Source organism: Sphaerodactylus townsendi, linkage group LG01 (genome assembly GCF_021028975.2).
Source record: "Sphaerodactylus townsendi isolate TG3544 linkage group LG01, MPM_Stown_v2.3, whole genome shotgun sequence".
NCBI classification, from domain to species: domain Eukaryota; kingdom Metazoa; phylum Chordata; class Lepidosauria; order Squamata; family Sphaerodactylidae; genus Sphaerodactylus; species Sphaerodactylus townsendi.
This window is the reverse complement of record NC_059425.1, coordinates 43,813,374-43,830,492: the sequence shown is the minus strand read 5'-3', so window position 1 is coordinate 43,830,492 and position 17,119 is coordinate 43,813,374. Positions and strand designations below refer to the sequence as shown.

General features: G+C 42.1%; 1 protein-coding gene and 1 long non-coding RNA gene across 3 annotated transcripts; one reads left to right on the top strand and one right to left on the bottom strand.

Annotated features, from left to right (window-relative positions):
* Positions 1 to 3,358: 3,358 nt before the first annotated feature.
* On the bottom strand, positions 3,359 to 7,476 carry LOC125446021. Its single transcript, XR_007246353.1, has 3 exons — positions 7,370 to 7,476; positions 5,007 to 5,075; positions 3,359 to 3,623 (listed from the first exon to the last, which is right to left on the bottom strand). It is a non-coding gene; the product is annotated as an uncharacterized LOC125446021 (long non-coding RNA).
* A 52-nt stretch (positions 7,477 to 7,528) lies between these two features.
* EPCAM (epithelial cell adhesion molecule) lies at positions 7,529 to 16,131 on the top strand. Of its 2 annotated transcripts, XM_048519479.1 has the most exons (9): positions 7,532 to 7,826; positions 10,192 to 10,299; positions 10,397 to 10,640; positions 11,268 to 11,327; positions 11,420 to 11,480; positions 12,044 to 12,145; positions 12,260 to 12,451; positions 14,900 to 14,941; positions 15,677 to 16,131. In XM_048519479.1, exons 1-9 carry the CDS (start codon positions 7,757 to 7,759, stop codon positions 15,716 to 15,718), a joined length of 921 nt encoding a protein of 306 aa, XP_048375436.1. In that variant the 5' UTR covers positions 7,532 to 7,756; the 3' UTR covers positions 15,719 to 16,131. The 2 variants fall into 2 exon arrangements, with proteins under 2 accessions (XP_048375444.1, XP_048375436.1); XM_048519487.1 differs by lacking the exon at positions 10,192 to 10,299 and having other exon boundaries at positions 7,529 to 7,826.
* The last annotated feature ends 988 nt before the right edge of the window (positions 16,132 to 17,119 follow it).

Below are 17,119 nucleotides of genomic sequence, written 5' to 3'. Positions count from 1 at the left end.
TCAGAAAGATTTCATTTATGTTGAGTGCAGTGTGACTTTATTTTATTTTGTAAATGTTTTGCTTGAGACCTTGAAGTTACCTATCAGTTTTAAATATTATTTTGAAGAAATATTGGAATCCCACTCTACTTTCCTTAGGACAAAGTAAGCAATCCTGGCAACCCCTCCCCGCAACCATCTAAATTCCCCCCTCCCCACCACAAGCCTCACCTTGCCACCCTCTCCCATCTCAAAACTCACCTTGCCACCCTCCCCCCACCCCTAACCACCCCTTTCAATCCTCCCCCACCCCAAGCCTCACATTCCCACCCTCCCCAATACTCACCTTCAGCCCCTCCCCCTCACCTTTCAACCCTACCACCCCAAACCTCACTTTGCCATCCTCCCCACCCCAATACTAACTGTTCAACCCCCTTCCCTCATACTCACCTTCCAACCCTCCCCTCATCCTAAGCCTTGCCTAGCCACTCGCCCCCACCCAAGCCTCACCTTGCCATCCTCCACGACCCCCAATACTAACCTTCCATCCCTCCCCACCCTAATACTCACCTACCAACTCTCCTCTACTCCTAACCTCCCCTTTCAATCCTCCCACCACCTAAGCCACTCCAGTCGATCCTCCTGCATCCCAACCCTTGCCTTTCTGCCCTCCCCTCCCCTCTCCACCCCACCCAAACTACTCCTTTCCACTCTCCCCCGACCTTCACCTGCCAACCTACCCCAAGCCACACCTCTCCCACCCCTGAGCCACAGACCCAGGTAAGTGTTGTGTTGCAAGCAAGTGTGGGAGGGCTGCTTCAGCCCCATTAAAGCCCACTGCGGGGGAGAGATGCTTCATCCTCCACCCTTTGCTAGGGTCCACTGTATCTCCCCCACAATGGGCTGCTAGCGCGCGCGCACACACACACACACACACAGAAAAGCTGACCAGCAACAAACAGAAGATCTTAAAGAATTATGGAATATTACCTTAAAGCGTTGGGAGGTGAGAGATTTTCCCCCTCATGGTCCCAACCTTCACACTGCCCTATATGGCATCACCCTGAAGGCAACAGCCACATAGCTATCAATCTACTGGTTGGATCACCAACAAACAGCATAAGAGGCCAACAGCCCAATCCTGACCCGGGGGGTGGGGGCGGCGGCGGAGACAGTTATGGAGGCAGGAGAGCCCTGTGCTGGTAGGTTTACCCTCCCTGAAGTACCCACCCTGGCAGAGGGGCAAATCCTCCGGCAGGCAGCTATCGCAGCCTCCCAGAATGCCCCGCCATGGTCCATAGCACTGTGTCGGCACCCTTGCGCCTCTGCTGGTGTAGCAGGGGCTCTCCGGAGGTATGGCTGGGGGCAGAGACAACCCGTTGGCTTCTACCCTGGCATTGCCCCCAGGATGCTGGCATCCAGGGCACGGACTTATGCCACCCTTTTGAGGTGAAAATTATATCCCTTCCCAATTATTTAGTCAGGGAGGAGGTTGAGACACTGAAATCATTTTGGACAATATTCCTTATCAATGGTATGGGCACTCACCTTGTAAACCAGTCTTGCAGAAGTTCCCACCACCAGAAATTTGAGCATGAGAATTTTCAGTGACGTTTATTCCCAATGCTTCATGGGTAGATAAACAAGAGTTCAAAGAACCATAGTGGGGGTTCAGGAGGGAAGGAGGTGACATCAAGGATCAGGCCCTGAGATGCTTTTTGATTATTTTTGATGCTTAATCTTAACCCTGCATCCAGTTCTGAAGAAAAAGCACATCCTGGATTTAACAGCTGAGGGCAGATGAAGAATGCCTGAACATCATTCAACAAATGCCTCCAAGTGGTATTTTAAATTTGTAATCAAAGACTGACATGATTCCTGTCTGGTAGAGATAACCTCAGGATCAACACTAAACACAGCTGTTGCCAGATTGACCTGTGGTGGACCAAGAGTCCCTGTTTTTAATGAACAACAGTGGCACCCCTAACACGTCAGCCAACTCTGGGTGATTGGCAGCACATCAGGCTGATATCTCAACCCATTAGACTGATGACCCACCATTCATTACATTTTTACCCCGCCAATCTCCCATAGGACTCAGGGTGGCTTACATATAAAAACAATACAAAAATGTAAATAATATAAAAATATAAACATAAGCATTAAAAACCAGTTTCAACAAGATGGCATAGAAACATAAAAGACAGATGTGCATGCTGTATCCAGACGAGGACCATGAATGATATTAGAAAAAGGGATGCCTGGTTGGCCCATCAGAACAACTCCATTTTACAGACCTTGTGGAACTGAGACAGGGCCCGGACATCACCAGGGAGCGCATTCCACCTGGCTGGGGCCAGGGCCATAAAAGCCCTGGCCCATGTCATTACTAGCTGAACATTCCTGGGGTCCTGGACCACCAACAAATTCACCTCTGCAGACCGTAGGGGTCTTTGAGGGGAATAAGGGGAGAGGCGGTCTTGCAGATATGTGGATTACTGTGGCTAGTTTAGCCCAGAGGGGACCTTTGTGTGGATTACTGTGGCTAGGTCAGCCTGTGAGAGGTAGGGGGGCAGGTTAATGTCTGTTTCTTGTCCTTCCCATGAAGGGCAGGAAATCCCTTTTGTTTAGGGAGATTTAGATCACTCTGCATAATCCTGAGGGTCCATTTTTCCTTATAAAGACCACAATCCCAATAGACAGTGTTCGGTATCTTTGGACAACTCTTTGTCTGTGATACTGTTCCACAGTGCTTCCAGAGCTAAGTGCGGGTCGCTCAGTTCTGTTCCTTGGACCATTCCGCTCCTAGATCAGGTGACTGTAACTTAATTGCCTCTCCCTATCTATTATTTATTCCAGATCTATCCCCTCACAACTGTCTATATCTTAGGACTGTGTGTGTGTTCTGCTGTTTTATTGTGTGCCTGTGTATCCCATTTTTACCCCTTAATAAAAAAGTTAACCTTTGATCCACTCTCTGGCATGTTTCTATATTTATTTTATTTTATTTATTTTTTAAGCTTTTATACCGCCCCATCCCCGGAGGGCTCTGTTATATAAAAACTGATTCTTGTATAAATAGGCAGTCAAGACCCCATGTTGCCTGGCCTTTTGCAATGCCAAGAGTCTGCTCCAGCTAATTTCCCAACACTAAAAGGGAGAGACTTCCCACCATTTCAGGTATCACAGAAAGCACCTCCAAGGACTCTTGATTGAAAACGTCATTATGTCAAAACACTAGGGGCACCTGGGTGTAATCATGTTTTCCTGGTGTTTGATCTTCAAAGTTCTACGAAGGAAAGGAAAGAGCAGGAATGCAAAAATCAATCCTCTGACCCACCTAGCCTGTTTTGCTTCCTGTCCTCCAACTGCTTCTGAACCTTGAACCTCTGTTTGCTTTGGTGGCAAATAAATCAACACCTGCTTTTTTGTGAGTTTTTATTAGTTAAAGATTTCTACCATCTGAACCAATCTACCTGGGAAGAGTGCTCCTGAGGTGCTCTGCTAACATGAGCTGGGAGATAATTTCAGCTCGGCAGAACAAGGACGACGCCTTCACCAGAAAATATTCCTCTACTTGCGTAAGTCTCATGTTACGTTGTTTGTTCTTATGAGTACATGATGGTTCTTCATCCAAGGCAGATCTAAATGTAAGCCAGAGTTCAAGAAAATTTAGGTAATAATGCTTCCTACATGGACCAAAACCCCTAGCAAAACATTGTCCTGGAATGAGCACTGCAGCCTCTTTGGAGTTCATACTACCCTTACAAGCTCCATGAAGGGACACCCTTGCTTTTAGGTTTGGTGATGGTCCCACAAAGCAAAGGGGCATGATGCCTCCTTGACCAGGCTGCTGGATTCAAGCAAACATAGATTCAACTGTGAAAGAAGGAATGTTTGAAGTGGCCTGGAGTATGCAAACATGCTCAAACAGGTGCCCCCATGCAGAGAAGGCTGACATGAAACTGGAGCTGCCTTGGACAACTGGTGTTTTTATCCTCTTGTGAAAGGAGGACTCTGTCTGCCTGAGCATTTGCAGAACTGAGCTAGCCAAAATGAACTTTTGACTAATTTGTTTGTCTAATCATGACTCTAAAGCAGGGGCCTCTAAACTTTTTAGTACAAAGGCCACATCATACATTTTACAAATATTCACAGGCTGAAAAAAATCAGTTTTATAAAATGTATGAATAACATTTTAATAGATTAAAAACCCTTGTACTGAAAAGTTTGGAAACCCCTGCTCTAAAGGATGAGATGACACAATGCACTTGCATAGAAGGGAAATTGATTAGGAGGTTGTTAAAGCAGGAGGAACGCATGCAACTCTGACAATCATGTATGGACTACCAGGTAAAGATCCTGACAATTAATACCACTCTGAACTGGAAGTTTTAATACTGAATACCTCATGATGCCAAAGTTAAAGCTGAAAAAACTCCTTTGCTTAATTAGCCCAGAAGCTGATCCAGTAAGAGAGAATTCTTTTGTACCTCTTATTCTCCCCCCTCACCATGCAACAGACCCCATGAGTTCTAGGGCATGGTCCTCTTCTTCAGTAGAGTGTGGTCCAAGGAATTGCTCTGCTTCTTCTGTTCAGAGGGATTATTTTTTAGAAAGGGGCTACAATATTGATACAACAGTTATAACAGCAAGTTAAAGGGCTTTAACAAAGCTAATAATCTTGCGACCACTGGGTGTAATGAGATTTGTGCCTTTAACAGTGAGTTGATGGGTAAAAAGAACCGGAAAAAGCAGTTAGAACTGACACTTGGAAGAGTTCAGCAGGCAAGCTGCGCAGCAGACAGTGGGGTGACTCCTCGCATGTAAACAAAGAAATGTGAGGTGACCCCATTACAACTCCACTGCACAGTGCAGAGCCCCGAGGAAAGCGTTCCATGCATAATGGGCTAATGAAAATTTTTTAAAAGTTGTGGAGTGAACTTGGGGAGTATCCAAATGCATTCCCTAAAAAAGAAAAGCAACAAGCTGTATCCTTAACATGAGCTAATTAGTTTTTTACTTACCCTATTATCAAGGGAATATTTTTCAGGCACTGTATTATTTCTTTAGTTACAAAGGCCATGCCAAAAAATCTGTTTGTACAGGGAAGAGAAAAGCAGGCATTGAAAAAGAGAAAGGAAGGCAGGCACTGAAAATAAGGACTCCTTCCCTCCCCCTTCACAAATATGTTAATAAACACGAGCTCAAAGAAGTTCATCTTGCATTTCAAGATAAACATAACAGGTCTATGTCGTTATTAAGGCCTGTGGGAATTCCTTCGGCAGTCTTGCATCAATCCCACAGAAGCCTATGCCCTCTGTAGATTTGCTTTATCTTTGCTTTCTACATTCATTAACCTCTGTTTGCTTGAAATCAGATGGATTACAATGACACTATCTGGAACATATGTGTCCATATGATCTGGGTTTAAACAGCTCATTTCAGTGTGCACAAGGATTCTTTTATTAGGAAATAATTTTTCCACATCTTTATTACAGTTCATATTTCTGCTAATTTTCAATGAGCAAAGTATTTTACAAAGCAAGCTGTAGGAAAAGGAGAGTAGAGTGATTACTGATAGGCAGTCACTTGTGCTTTTAAAATTACAGATGGAACCAGTTTGTGTGTTTGTCATCAACCCATAAAAATGCCCTCTCAATTAAATTTTACAGTTGCCTCTAACATTTCAGACAGTGTGGTGTAGTGTTTATTATGTTAGTCTAGGATCTGTGACACCCAGGTTTGAATCCCCCCTGCCTTGGAAGCTCACTGTGTTATTGTGAAGATTAGTGAGGAGAGAAAGGTGTTGTAAAGTACTCTACATTCTGATAGAAAGGCAATGTATGACTGAATGAATAAATAAGTGGGTAATGTCCTACACAGGTTGGAGGAAGTTCCTATGGCCAAAGAAACCACTCTCTTCCAACCTAAACTTTGATTTGTTGAGCAGCAGGTCGCAGGCTACTATAATACCTATATTAAAATTATAACACTGGTTGCCGGTTGTTTGCTGAGTTTAATACAAGGTGCTGGTTGTAATCTTTAAAGCCCTTCATTGCCTTAAATTACATATTTGAAGGCATTACTGTATCAATATAGTTAGGAACAAAATCCACCAGACAATGGCACACAGCTTGGAAAACTCACAACAACCAGTTGAATCCGGCTGTGAAAGCCTTCGCCAATATTGTTTATTCCTCAGTTCTTTGGGGTCTCAAACAGATGCCTGCCTCAGTTCTAATACCTGAAACCTTTTCAGATAAAAATGCTGGGCTTTTACTCGTATATGGGGTCTGTTACTGAAGTATGGTCATTCCCCAAGCTTTTGCCCTGAAATTGAGAGATGTCCATAAGAAGTAATCCCTGACCTGCCCCCACACACAGCAAATTTAAGTTTTGGAGGGAAACTTTTATTTTGGGATGGTGACACCTCAGTTCCTTACCAATTTTTCTTATTTTGGTTGTAATTTTGTTCATTAACATTTCTTCCAAATGTTATTTTTAATCATTGATTCCAGTCTAGCCAATAAATGACTGCAGTGAAGAAACTTAGAGCCCATGAACCAATGTTTGCCTCTTGTAAAAACAGTTTGACAAAATCCTCCTCTGAACTTAGTGTCTTGGTCCAGTCTGAACATGAAATTAGAATTCACAAGTTTTTCTGGTGTGAGAGGTTTACATATTTTCCAGGTTTTTGATGAGATTTTATTAACAATATATATTCCCTAATCAGTATTTTTTACCCTTGTCTCAACTATTTGATTACTCAATCTGTTGTTCCCTTTCAGTGGACTCAAAAATTATTATGGAATATGGAACTCTATGTTAATACAAAGTTACTATCATCATAGTTTATTCTTTCCCCTGCTGTATATTATTTATTTATGTATCCTGCTTTTCTTTGTAATAGGGACCCAAAGCACCTTACATCATTCTCTTCAGTTTATCCTCACAACCATCCTATGAGGTAGATTACAATGACAGTGTGACTGACTCAGTCGCCCAGTGAGCTTGCATGGTGTAAGTCAAATTCAAACCTGGGTCTCGCAGATACTCTCAACCATTACACCACGCTGCCTCTGATGTAGAAAGTACAGGATAAATACCATCATAAAGCTGCTCATGAAAGCACCATACAGCAGGATGGAAAACGGAGAAATCACAAGGAGTAAAAAGTGTCTGCAAAAAGAATAAAATTATCCTACACAAGTAGGTTCATTAAATTAAAACGATCCTTCTGAAGGCTTTACACACCATGAAAGCACCATACAGCAGGATGGAAAACGGAGAAATCACAAGGAGTAAAAAGTGTCTGCAAAAAGAATAAAATTATCCTACACAAGTAGGTTCATTAAATTAAAACGATCCTTCTGAAGGCTTTACACACCATATTCCAAACAGGTATATTCCACCAGACGGCTCCTCCCCGTTTCGCCCTCCGCCGGAAGCCCATACACGGTCGGCCAGGCTCGCAGGTGAGTCCCTCTCGCCCCGCCCCCTCCAGCCGCGCCCGGTTTCGCTCAGGTGTTGCCGCGGGCTATAAACCCTAGGAGGCGGGAGCCAAAAAGACTCATTTGTCTTTTGCGTGAAGAGGCAGCGGGAGCGCGACCAGGAAAGGGACAGCAAAGGTCCGAGCGGAGCCCACGGCAGCGGCGCTGCTCGGTGAGAAGAGAGGCTCGGTTTACCCGCGGGACCTGCTGAGAAACAAGAAGAACAAGGCGGGCGACTGAGGAGGAAAAGCGCTCTGTCAACTCGCGCCACTCTTCACCTGGCGATGGCTGTTCACCGCAGGCTCGCATTGGTCCTGATGGCAGTGCTTGCTCTCACCGTCTCCGTACACAGTGGTAAGTGGGACTTTCCCCCGCCGCTTCTCTTCTCTTCGCTGCGCTCTTTTCTTCTCCCGAGAGTTTGCACGAGGGGATATTTAATGGCGCCGTCGGGCGCCCCCATGGACAAGGGCAGCAAGTTCGGGCGGCGCCACAAAATGGCGTCGCGTCTATGGGGCTCTGAGCGGGTGGGGGGAAGAACCAGGTTACCTGCGCGTTACGAATCGGACAGCGGGGCTTTGGGTGGTATCTATAGCTCGACAGTCGCACCTGGAGAGGGAGGAGTTGCCTGACTGGCTGCCTACCCGTCGAGGCTCCGGCTGCTTCGGAGGCGCGAGACCCCCTCATGGCGCCGCCCTAACCGAAGCGCCCCAAGCACGAGGGCTGCCTGTATACGGGCGGGCGCGCCTTCTTCCTCACAGGTAGACCATTAAGCACACCTGCCCACCTTTACAGTACAACCTCCGTCGATCACAGGTGAACCTCGCGTAGCCATTGTGGGAAGAATTTTTTTAAAAATTAAATTAATTTTTACAATATCTATTTGACAGAATAGAAATAGAAAAAGGTATTTCAGAATAGTTAGGAACAGAAAAGACATTTATCCAAAACTGTATTAATTAATCATTACATAATGGATCCCAGAGAAACCTTCACGAAGTCTTTGAATCGCTGTCTTCTATCCACCAACTCTAAAACACCTTTACTGGTTAGGTAATCATTATCACATTATCCATGCTAGAGTTTTTATTTTTACATGATCGATTCAGCTTCTTATCAAAAGTAAAGTTTCCATCTCCCATCGAATTCATGTTTTCCTGTCTATTTACAAGATTTGTTAGTTTAATCACAGATGGGAAGAAATCTTGACTATTCGAGGAGTCAAAAAGCCTTAAATGTGTTCCCAGCGAGATACAAATCAAGGGATATTGTTTGTGGCATTCTTGCTTGTTCTAGAGCGGGAAGTTAAAACTCTTTTTAACAACCAGTCAGGACTTGCCCGTTTCTTAAGTTTCCTCTTCCCAACTCCAATACTTTACCCAACAGTAGGTTTTTCTTCCACACTTTTCTTTCCAGGAGCTTGCTCTTTCTTGAAGGAGGTGCGGGGGGGGGGGGGGGGAGACTTTGCCGTATCTGACGATTAGACCCTCAAAAAGCATCACATTTGAGGGAGGGAGACTTGGATTCCATGGGATCCCCTCCCCATGAAATTAATTTAAGGGTATATTTTGATAGCCCTGTTAATCTGTCTTGTGGTGTTTTATTCCTGTGGGCACAGTCTTTTGTAAGTCAAAGGATATTTCATCTTGGTCTGTGGCTCAGCAATGATTATGCCTGAATGAATTTCTTATAGTCTTCCAAAAGCTGCAAGACCTTTTGGCTGCTGTGCTCAGTTTCCTCAAAGTTATGCTGCTGGAGCATTCTCAAATAGTGTTGAGAGATGTCTTCATAGAAATCTCTTCCTGTCCCCCAAATCATAGATGTTGAGCTCAATCTGTTGAATGAAACTGGAATGTTACACTACTTGCCTTAATATTTGGTGCTTTTTGAAAGTATAAATAAAATCAAAATGGCCTTGGGGACATGGATGGGGAGTGACTGTATTTTGAGACCAATGTCTGAGGGAATAAGGAAAGATTCCAGGATATTTGTTAAAATAGTTCTTTAGGTATTTAAATGTGATCTGAGAAACTGCCCTGTGTTTGTGAGCCACACCTTTTAGAAGAGGCCAACTTGTTGAGTATGCAATATTAACTGAGTTTTGGTACATCTTGTAATCAAAACCGGTGTACTCTTCAGGCTAGGTGAATGGGTGGAGTAGCTCTACATGAGCAGTTGAATACGTTTAAAATAAAAATATACAGAAGGCTAAACCAGGGGAGATTACAACCAGTGAGCAACAGGGGCAGGTGCCTGGGTCTCAATCACCCTCAGCCCTCCCCTCTGATGGACGGGTGGGGAGGGAAGAGAATTCAAGCCAGTTCCTTGAAAGTGCTGTTTGCACATTCCCTAGCTGCCTTTCTTCCATCCTGCCTGGAAAATCAGTGTTATGTGGGGTTGTGTTAAGGACCTATTTGGATTTTTGTAACTGCTTTTTGTGTGCACAAAAAACCAGTGGATTAATCCTTTGTAGTAATGGCTTAATCTGAGCTGTGAATAATGATACCAGTTACACCTTTTATAAAAGTGCAGGAATAAAGCATGGTGTTGGTTTCACAGTATTTATATGCATCCGTATAGCAGACATTAAGAAATAACAAGAACCTTGCACCAGACTTCCTTGTGTTGAAAATGTTGAGCTTCCACTCTGAAGTAAAGATAATTGCTTGCATCTTTTACTGATAACCAAAGATTTCTAATAAATGTATTTTGACTTTTGCAGAAGAATGTATATGTAAAAAGAACAAACAAGTAGAAAACTGCATATTAAGTAATGGTGAATGCAAGTGTATCTCTGTGGGGTCTAATGTTACAGTGTCCTGTGAAACATGTAAGTACAAGAATAGTTGGGTAACTCTAACATACATATTTTTGGTAAAAATCACCCTTGAGTTTGAAGGTGGGCTGTTATATTTCTTCCTTTTTAGTGACTTCAAAATGCCTACTGATGAAGGCAGAAATGTATCGCTTAAAAAAGCCTAGGACAGTTCGACCAAGTCACGCTTTTATAGACAACGATGGTATTTATGATCCGGAGTGTGACAATGATGGCAGGTTCAAAGCTAAACAGTGTAATAGGACAAGCACTTGTTGGTGTGTGAACTCCGCTGGAGTACGAAGAACTGAAAAGGGTGATGAAAATATTACATGCAGTGAAGTAGTCAGGACAAGGTAAGTCTTAATGTGAAAATGAATTTGTATTTTGCACCATGTTTCCTTGAAGAGAATATGCAAGCATAATCAACAATGCTTTTGTGATAGCTGCCAGCAGGTAAATTTTTGTATCAATCAAAATTGCATGAGCATGCAAGCAACATCCACATATTGTAGCAATTTGAAAAGGTTTAAAATTAGATCCAGCAATATACCATTAAAGCGGACAACAACAGACATGGGGTCAGAATTGGAACTAGAAGGAGCATGCCCATCCAACGGATAAAATCTTTATTAACCTCAACAAACAAGATACAAGGTTGCATATTAAATGGCTGAATAACTAGAATGGTAGGTCTAATATTGTCAATCTGTACTTGCTTATTAATAATTCCTAACTCTTGCTGGTGGGAGGTGGGGGCACAGGTAAGCTTTTAAAGAGAAGGCAGCCTTATAATCTGGTTGTTGCTTCTGATCCTAAAATTAAAACTTGCAGTTTACATCTACAAAATGGCTCCCATAAAGTTTAAAAGTTCACCCTTATAGCAATTTTGACAGGCAACATTTTCCTGAATATCCAGCTAATTTCCAGGAATATCCAGCTAATTTCTTTAGGGTAAAAAAAACTTTCAATTTTTTCCCCAGTTGGATTATTATTGAAACGACACCTGTTAATACTGATTTGGACAACCATTCTGTCAAGAGGTAAGTCTTCCTAATATTGGGCTGAACTTATACCCCTATTGGAAGTATCTTTAGAACAAGGCAGCTTCTAATTCTTAACCTTTAATTTGCAGGGCCTTCACAGAAGCACTTGCTCAACGTTATCTCTTGAATCAGAAGCACATAAGTGTTACGGTATGATAGTGACATAGAATACTAATAGCAAGATCTTCTTGGTTCACTTGCAGGCTGCTTCCTATCAATATCAAACATACCTTATTTAGAATAGTGGGAATTTTAAAATGTGTACATTGTAATTTCTTTGTTTAATATATGCTGCTTTTAGTTACAAGATGGCATATCAAATGGCTGAAAAACTAGAATGGGAGAACTGATATTGCCAATCTGTACTTGCTTACTAGTAATTCCTAACTTTTGCTGGCGGCGGGTGGGAGCACAAGGAAAAGCAGGCTATAATCTATTCTTACTTCACTATCCATTCCATAGCTTGCTATTTCACAGTTGGCATTTCTTGTGAAATCCCATTTCAGTGTTCTGAGCTATCAAAGCTGAGCGTTCACGTGTTATATTCTTATCAGTCAGCACTAAAACAGTTAGTTAACTAGTTGTAGTTGCTGATGTAGTTATGTCTCTCATACTACTATTCAAAGGAACATTGCTGTTAAACTCATTGATTTCTCAAATATGAAAATGGGAACAATCGGATTTGACTTATTATATTATCTCTTTTCTTCCAGTATGAAAACCCTTATATCACTATTGAACTGAAACAAAATGCTTCAGAGAAATCTGAAAAGGATGTGGATATAGCAGATGTAGCATACTACTTTGAAAAAGAGGTATGTATATCATCCTGTTATTTTAAACAAAATATGCTCTTTTCTGTTTTAACATGTTCAATACCACCTTTCCAAGGTCCACATGGAAAGAGTAATGTTTCTGCTCGCTTTCAGGTTAAAGGGAATGCCATACATTATTCATTCTTGAACATTACAGTCCAAGGAGAACCTCTGCAACTTAAAGACACATTGATCTACTACGTTGATGAAAAGCCACCAGAGTTCGCAATGACTAATTTGACCGCTGGAATAATTGCTGTCATTGTTGTTGTGACATTAGCAGTAGTTGCTGGCATCCTTGTATTGGTACGCTTTGTCCAATGATCAATTTTAGCTCCTTATAGGTTACAGTTAAAGCCAAGAGGGGGCACTAATTTTTTGTGAAAAGACTTATTCAGTCTGTGGAAATACTACTTCACTATAAGTGTAAAGGGGAGAGTGAGGCTCCAACTACATGTAACTCTTGTTTCTGGGTCAGCCCTGGATCCTGGCAAACCAGATATCAAATATTAAACTCTTGGCAGTCTTTGAAAGTATTTAGTTTTCAAGGACATAGGGCTGTGATTTGGATCAGGACTCTGAGAAAAGGTTTAAGTCTGCTCAAACTTGTTTACCAGATGTGAAACAGCTCCAGGGATCCTCTTTGTTTTCACTGTTGCAAAAACTTAGGAGCACTTCTGGAGACAGCAGTTTGCTCATATGAGGATCATATCTCTTCCCTACTTTCCATTCCCTTTCACTAAAATGAAAGTAGGGATGAGATGTGTTCCTTGGATGAGCAGCCAGCCCTGGGAAAGGTTAATTGTGGAATATTTCATGGGCAGTATGTTTAACAAGCAGATTCACTAGTGGACAGCCTCTGACATAGGAGTTACTTAAATGTATGCTGGATAGAATGTCATCAGAAATACTTAAGGACAAGAGAGTTCAAGAGGAGTGGGAGTTGCTTAACAGTGAGATAATGAAGACACAATCACAAAAAATTCCAGTGAGAAAGAAAAATGGGAGGAGCCTAAAGAAGCCAGGATGGTTCCATAAACAGCTTTCTAAATAAATGAATCCTGAAGGACTCATTAGAAAATGGAAGGAAGGCCTTAAAACCAAGGATGGATATAAACAACCAATGCTTTGTAGGGAGAGTGTAAGAAAAGCTAAAGCTTAATAAGACCTTAGGCTAAACAACAAAAAAGCAAGAAAAAGAACAAGGAAGTGAAAGGCACACTGCAGGGAGAAAAAAAGTGAAGTTTTTAACAAGTTATGAAGAAAACACCTCAGTCTTCTCTTGTAAGAGAAATAGTGGTCAACTTGGCAGAAGGAGAACACATTATGAGGGAAGGGAGTTACAGCCTAGGATAGGCATAGGGTGCTATTTAAACAACTAGTTATTTAAATGATATTAAGTCCTCAGGGCCTGACGAATTTCATCCAAGGCTACTGAAGGAACATGTGAGTGTAATTTCTGAGCTTCTATCCATTATTTTTGAGAGTTCTTGGAAAACAGGTGAGGTGCCAGAAGATTGGAGGCAAGCATATGCTGTCCCCATTTTCAAGAAAGGGGGGGAAAGGATCCTGGTAACTACTGACCTGCTTTTTAATGACTCTGCTTTTTAATGATTCCTCGTCCTCTTGGAGAGGGGTGGCAAGTGGCATACCTCTGGGATTTTGTCCTTGGCCTTGTGTTGTTCAGCATCTTTATAAATGACTTGGATGAAGGAATAAAGGGGAGGCTCATTAAACTTGCAGATGGTAACTAATAACTGAGGTAGCAAATACAGTCAAAGATCGAGTCAAGATACATAATGGAGAATTGGGCTAAAACGACTAAAATAAATTTCAACAGGATAGGTTCTGCATTTAGGTAAGAAAAATCAAATTCATCATAAGATGGGGGAGACTTGTCTTGGCAGTACCATATGCAAGAAGGACTTAGAAAGTAGACCAGACACTGAACATGAGCCAGGAATGTGGTCCAGTAGCTTAAAAAAGCAAATGCAGCAGTATTGTCCAGGTCACATGAAGTGATGGTAGCACTTTGCTGTGGCTGGGCGTCACTTTGGAGTATTATGTTCAGTTTTGGGCGCTTCAGTTTGAAAGACGATCTCAGTATGTTTAGCCTGCAAAAGAGATAGCTGAGAGGTGATATGATAGCGATATTCAAAGTTTTACTTATTAGATTTTTAGTCTGCTTTCCCCTGCTACAACGGCTTCAGAGTGGTGGTCATATAGAGAATGGAGAAGAGGTTCTTTGCCCCAGAAGGTTGGACCAGAACCAACAGGTTGAAATTAAATAAAGATTTTTCAGCTAAACATTAGGAAGAACTTTCTGACAGTGTTCCTTTGAAGGTAGTGGGCTCTCCTTCCCTGGAGGCTTTTAAGTTGAGACTAGATGGCCACCTGATGTCAATGCTTATTCCTGAACTTAGGCAAGTCATGAGAGGGAGAGCAGAAAAGGATGCCAGTACTTGGGTCTCATGGTCCTTTCTTACAAGCCCAGGGTAATGCCAGTTGCCACTTGGGGGTCATGAAGGATTTTTCTTCCAGGTCAGATTGGCCAGCAATACTAAAGATTTTTTGCCTTCCTTTCTGCATAGGTCAGGGGTAACTGGAGGAATGGGAGGGTAGCTGTCAATTTCCTGTGTTGTGCAAGTGTTACATGACGCCTGAAGTCCCTTCTAGCTCTTTGTTTCTTTGTAGTTGTGGATACACTAAATTATGTTATGAAAGGACTGTGCCTAATATATTGTTTCCCTTCAGGTTTTCACTAGAAGAAAGACGGGGAAATATGAAAAAGCAGAGGTAAGTGCTCATTTCAAAAAGAGGGGCCTTTAAAATAGCTGGGCAGTTTTTCTAATACCTTAAATTTTGGAGCACTTAGAATATGTTCTGTGGACAATGACTTCAGTAGAATGAATCTGCGTGGTTCAAGTGTTAGAAACCAGGGGCTAATAAACTGTGCAACAAAGATGACCAGGAGATTGCCAGTAGTTTAATAGGATGAACAACAATCTCCTTTGAGTGTCAGGCTTTGACACCTGTAGGCTTGGGAACTAACTTGTGCTTGGTAGGTGAAGTCCATTGTTGCCCAGGAGAGCTATGGCTACGTTCTTTTAAGGGTGTTCAGTTCAGATTATCTAGGGAAAGAGGTTTTTCCTAAAATTGTAGATAAAACTGATAGTGAACAGACACATCTGTTGGGCAAACTAGCAGTGGCAATGAATTTCAAGCTTCCTCATAAAGTGGCTAGAGCATATATTGATCTTAAAACTTGGTGTATAACTACAATAGCAACTTAATTTCTTTCTGTATCTAATGACTTCTTGCGAACCTAATTTATGATCAATACTTAGCAGTATGAGAGTGCGTTTCTTGACTCAAACACTAGTCAAGAGGGTTACTCATAACTATGAACATTACAGATGCACATTTGCGATAAGTGTTCACATCACCTCTTGACAGGCTGATTAAACTTTTGCCATGGTTTTTAGCTAGTGCTACTGGTAAACAACTAAGTTTTTCTGTCTTTTTCCTCAGGTAAAGGAAATGAATGAAATGCACAGAGAACTAAAATCCTAACTGTTGTAACAAGGATCACAAGATAAGTGTGGTGAAAACAACAAAACTGAACATAAACTATGTGGACGTCATTTTTATACAGTGAATACCTGTAGCTTTAGTGAAGAGGATTGCCTCAAATGTAGGACCTGTACAGGCATATTGCATTTACAGGGCTAAGACATAGCATGTTCAAATTAATCCTCCTCTTGTCACAATTAATGTAATATTTTAATGATGCCTTGTTGTTTAGTGTATACTGAATGAGAATCATGTTTGAAAGTTCTACAGAATGTCTAATCTGCTTTGACTGTCAGACATGTCTCTTGCATACAGTAAAGTGTGGTGTGCTTTTTAAAGTGTCTGTAAAATATTTTTATTCAAATCTGCTGGACTTTTTTACAAGTTATGAGTTTAATAAATCCTGGATCCAATGTGTTGCCAGTTCCTTGATATTGCTAGACTGATCAGTGGAAGTAACTAAAGTTCTTCAGCTCAAAGGGAAGACTGACTTGACAGCAGTCGACAAGATTCTTAAGTTATCTGGATGATGAAGTGAAGAGACTTCTCATTAAATTTGTAAATTACTTCAAATTGGGAGGAGGAGCGAACATACAGGAAGAGAATTCAGCGAGATCTGAATACACTGGAAAAGTGGGCAGATGTGAACAAGATGCAATAGACCAGTGGTTCTCAACCTTCCTAATGCCGGACCCTTTAATACAATTCCTCATGTTGTGGTGACCCCCAACCCTAACATTGATGCAGAGAGTCTTAGGCGAACCCTGCGAAAGGGTTGTTTGACCCCCAAAGGGGTCCCGACCCCCAGGTTGAGAACTACTGCAATAGGCCAAGGATAAATGAAGAGTTCTAGGGAGCAAAATGAGAATTGTGCATAGTGGACAGGAGATGTGCTTCTAGCATTGTGTGCAAACAAGCTCTTGGGGTGCACCATAACCTAAATTTGAGCAACCAATGTGATGCAGTGGCAAAAAGGCTACTCTGATCTTGGTATATAACAAAGGCACAGCATTCAAATCGCAGGCTGTCATAGTCCCACTGTACACTGCGTTAGTCAGGCCACACCTGTGTTCAGTTCTGGAAGCCTCACTTCAAGACAGAATAGAGCCTGGTGCAGAGGTGAGAGAAAAGGATTATCAGGGACCTGGAGATCAAGTCCTACAAGGAAAGGCTGAGGGACTTGGGAATATTCATTCTGTTGAAAAGGTTGACTGGGGACATGGGTGCTTTCAAGTATTTGAAAGGCTGTCATCCATTGGCAGCAGAGGATAAGACTCTTGATAATCAGTATAAATTATGGGCAGAAAGGTACCAGCTGGATTGTTAGGAAAATAAGAGCAGTACTTGAGAGCCACTGTGGTGTAGTGATTAAGATGTTTGACTAGGATCTGGGAAACTAGG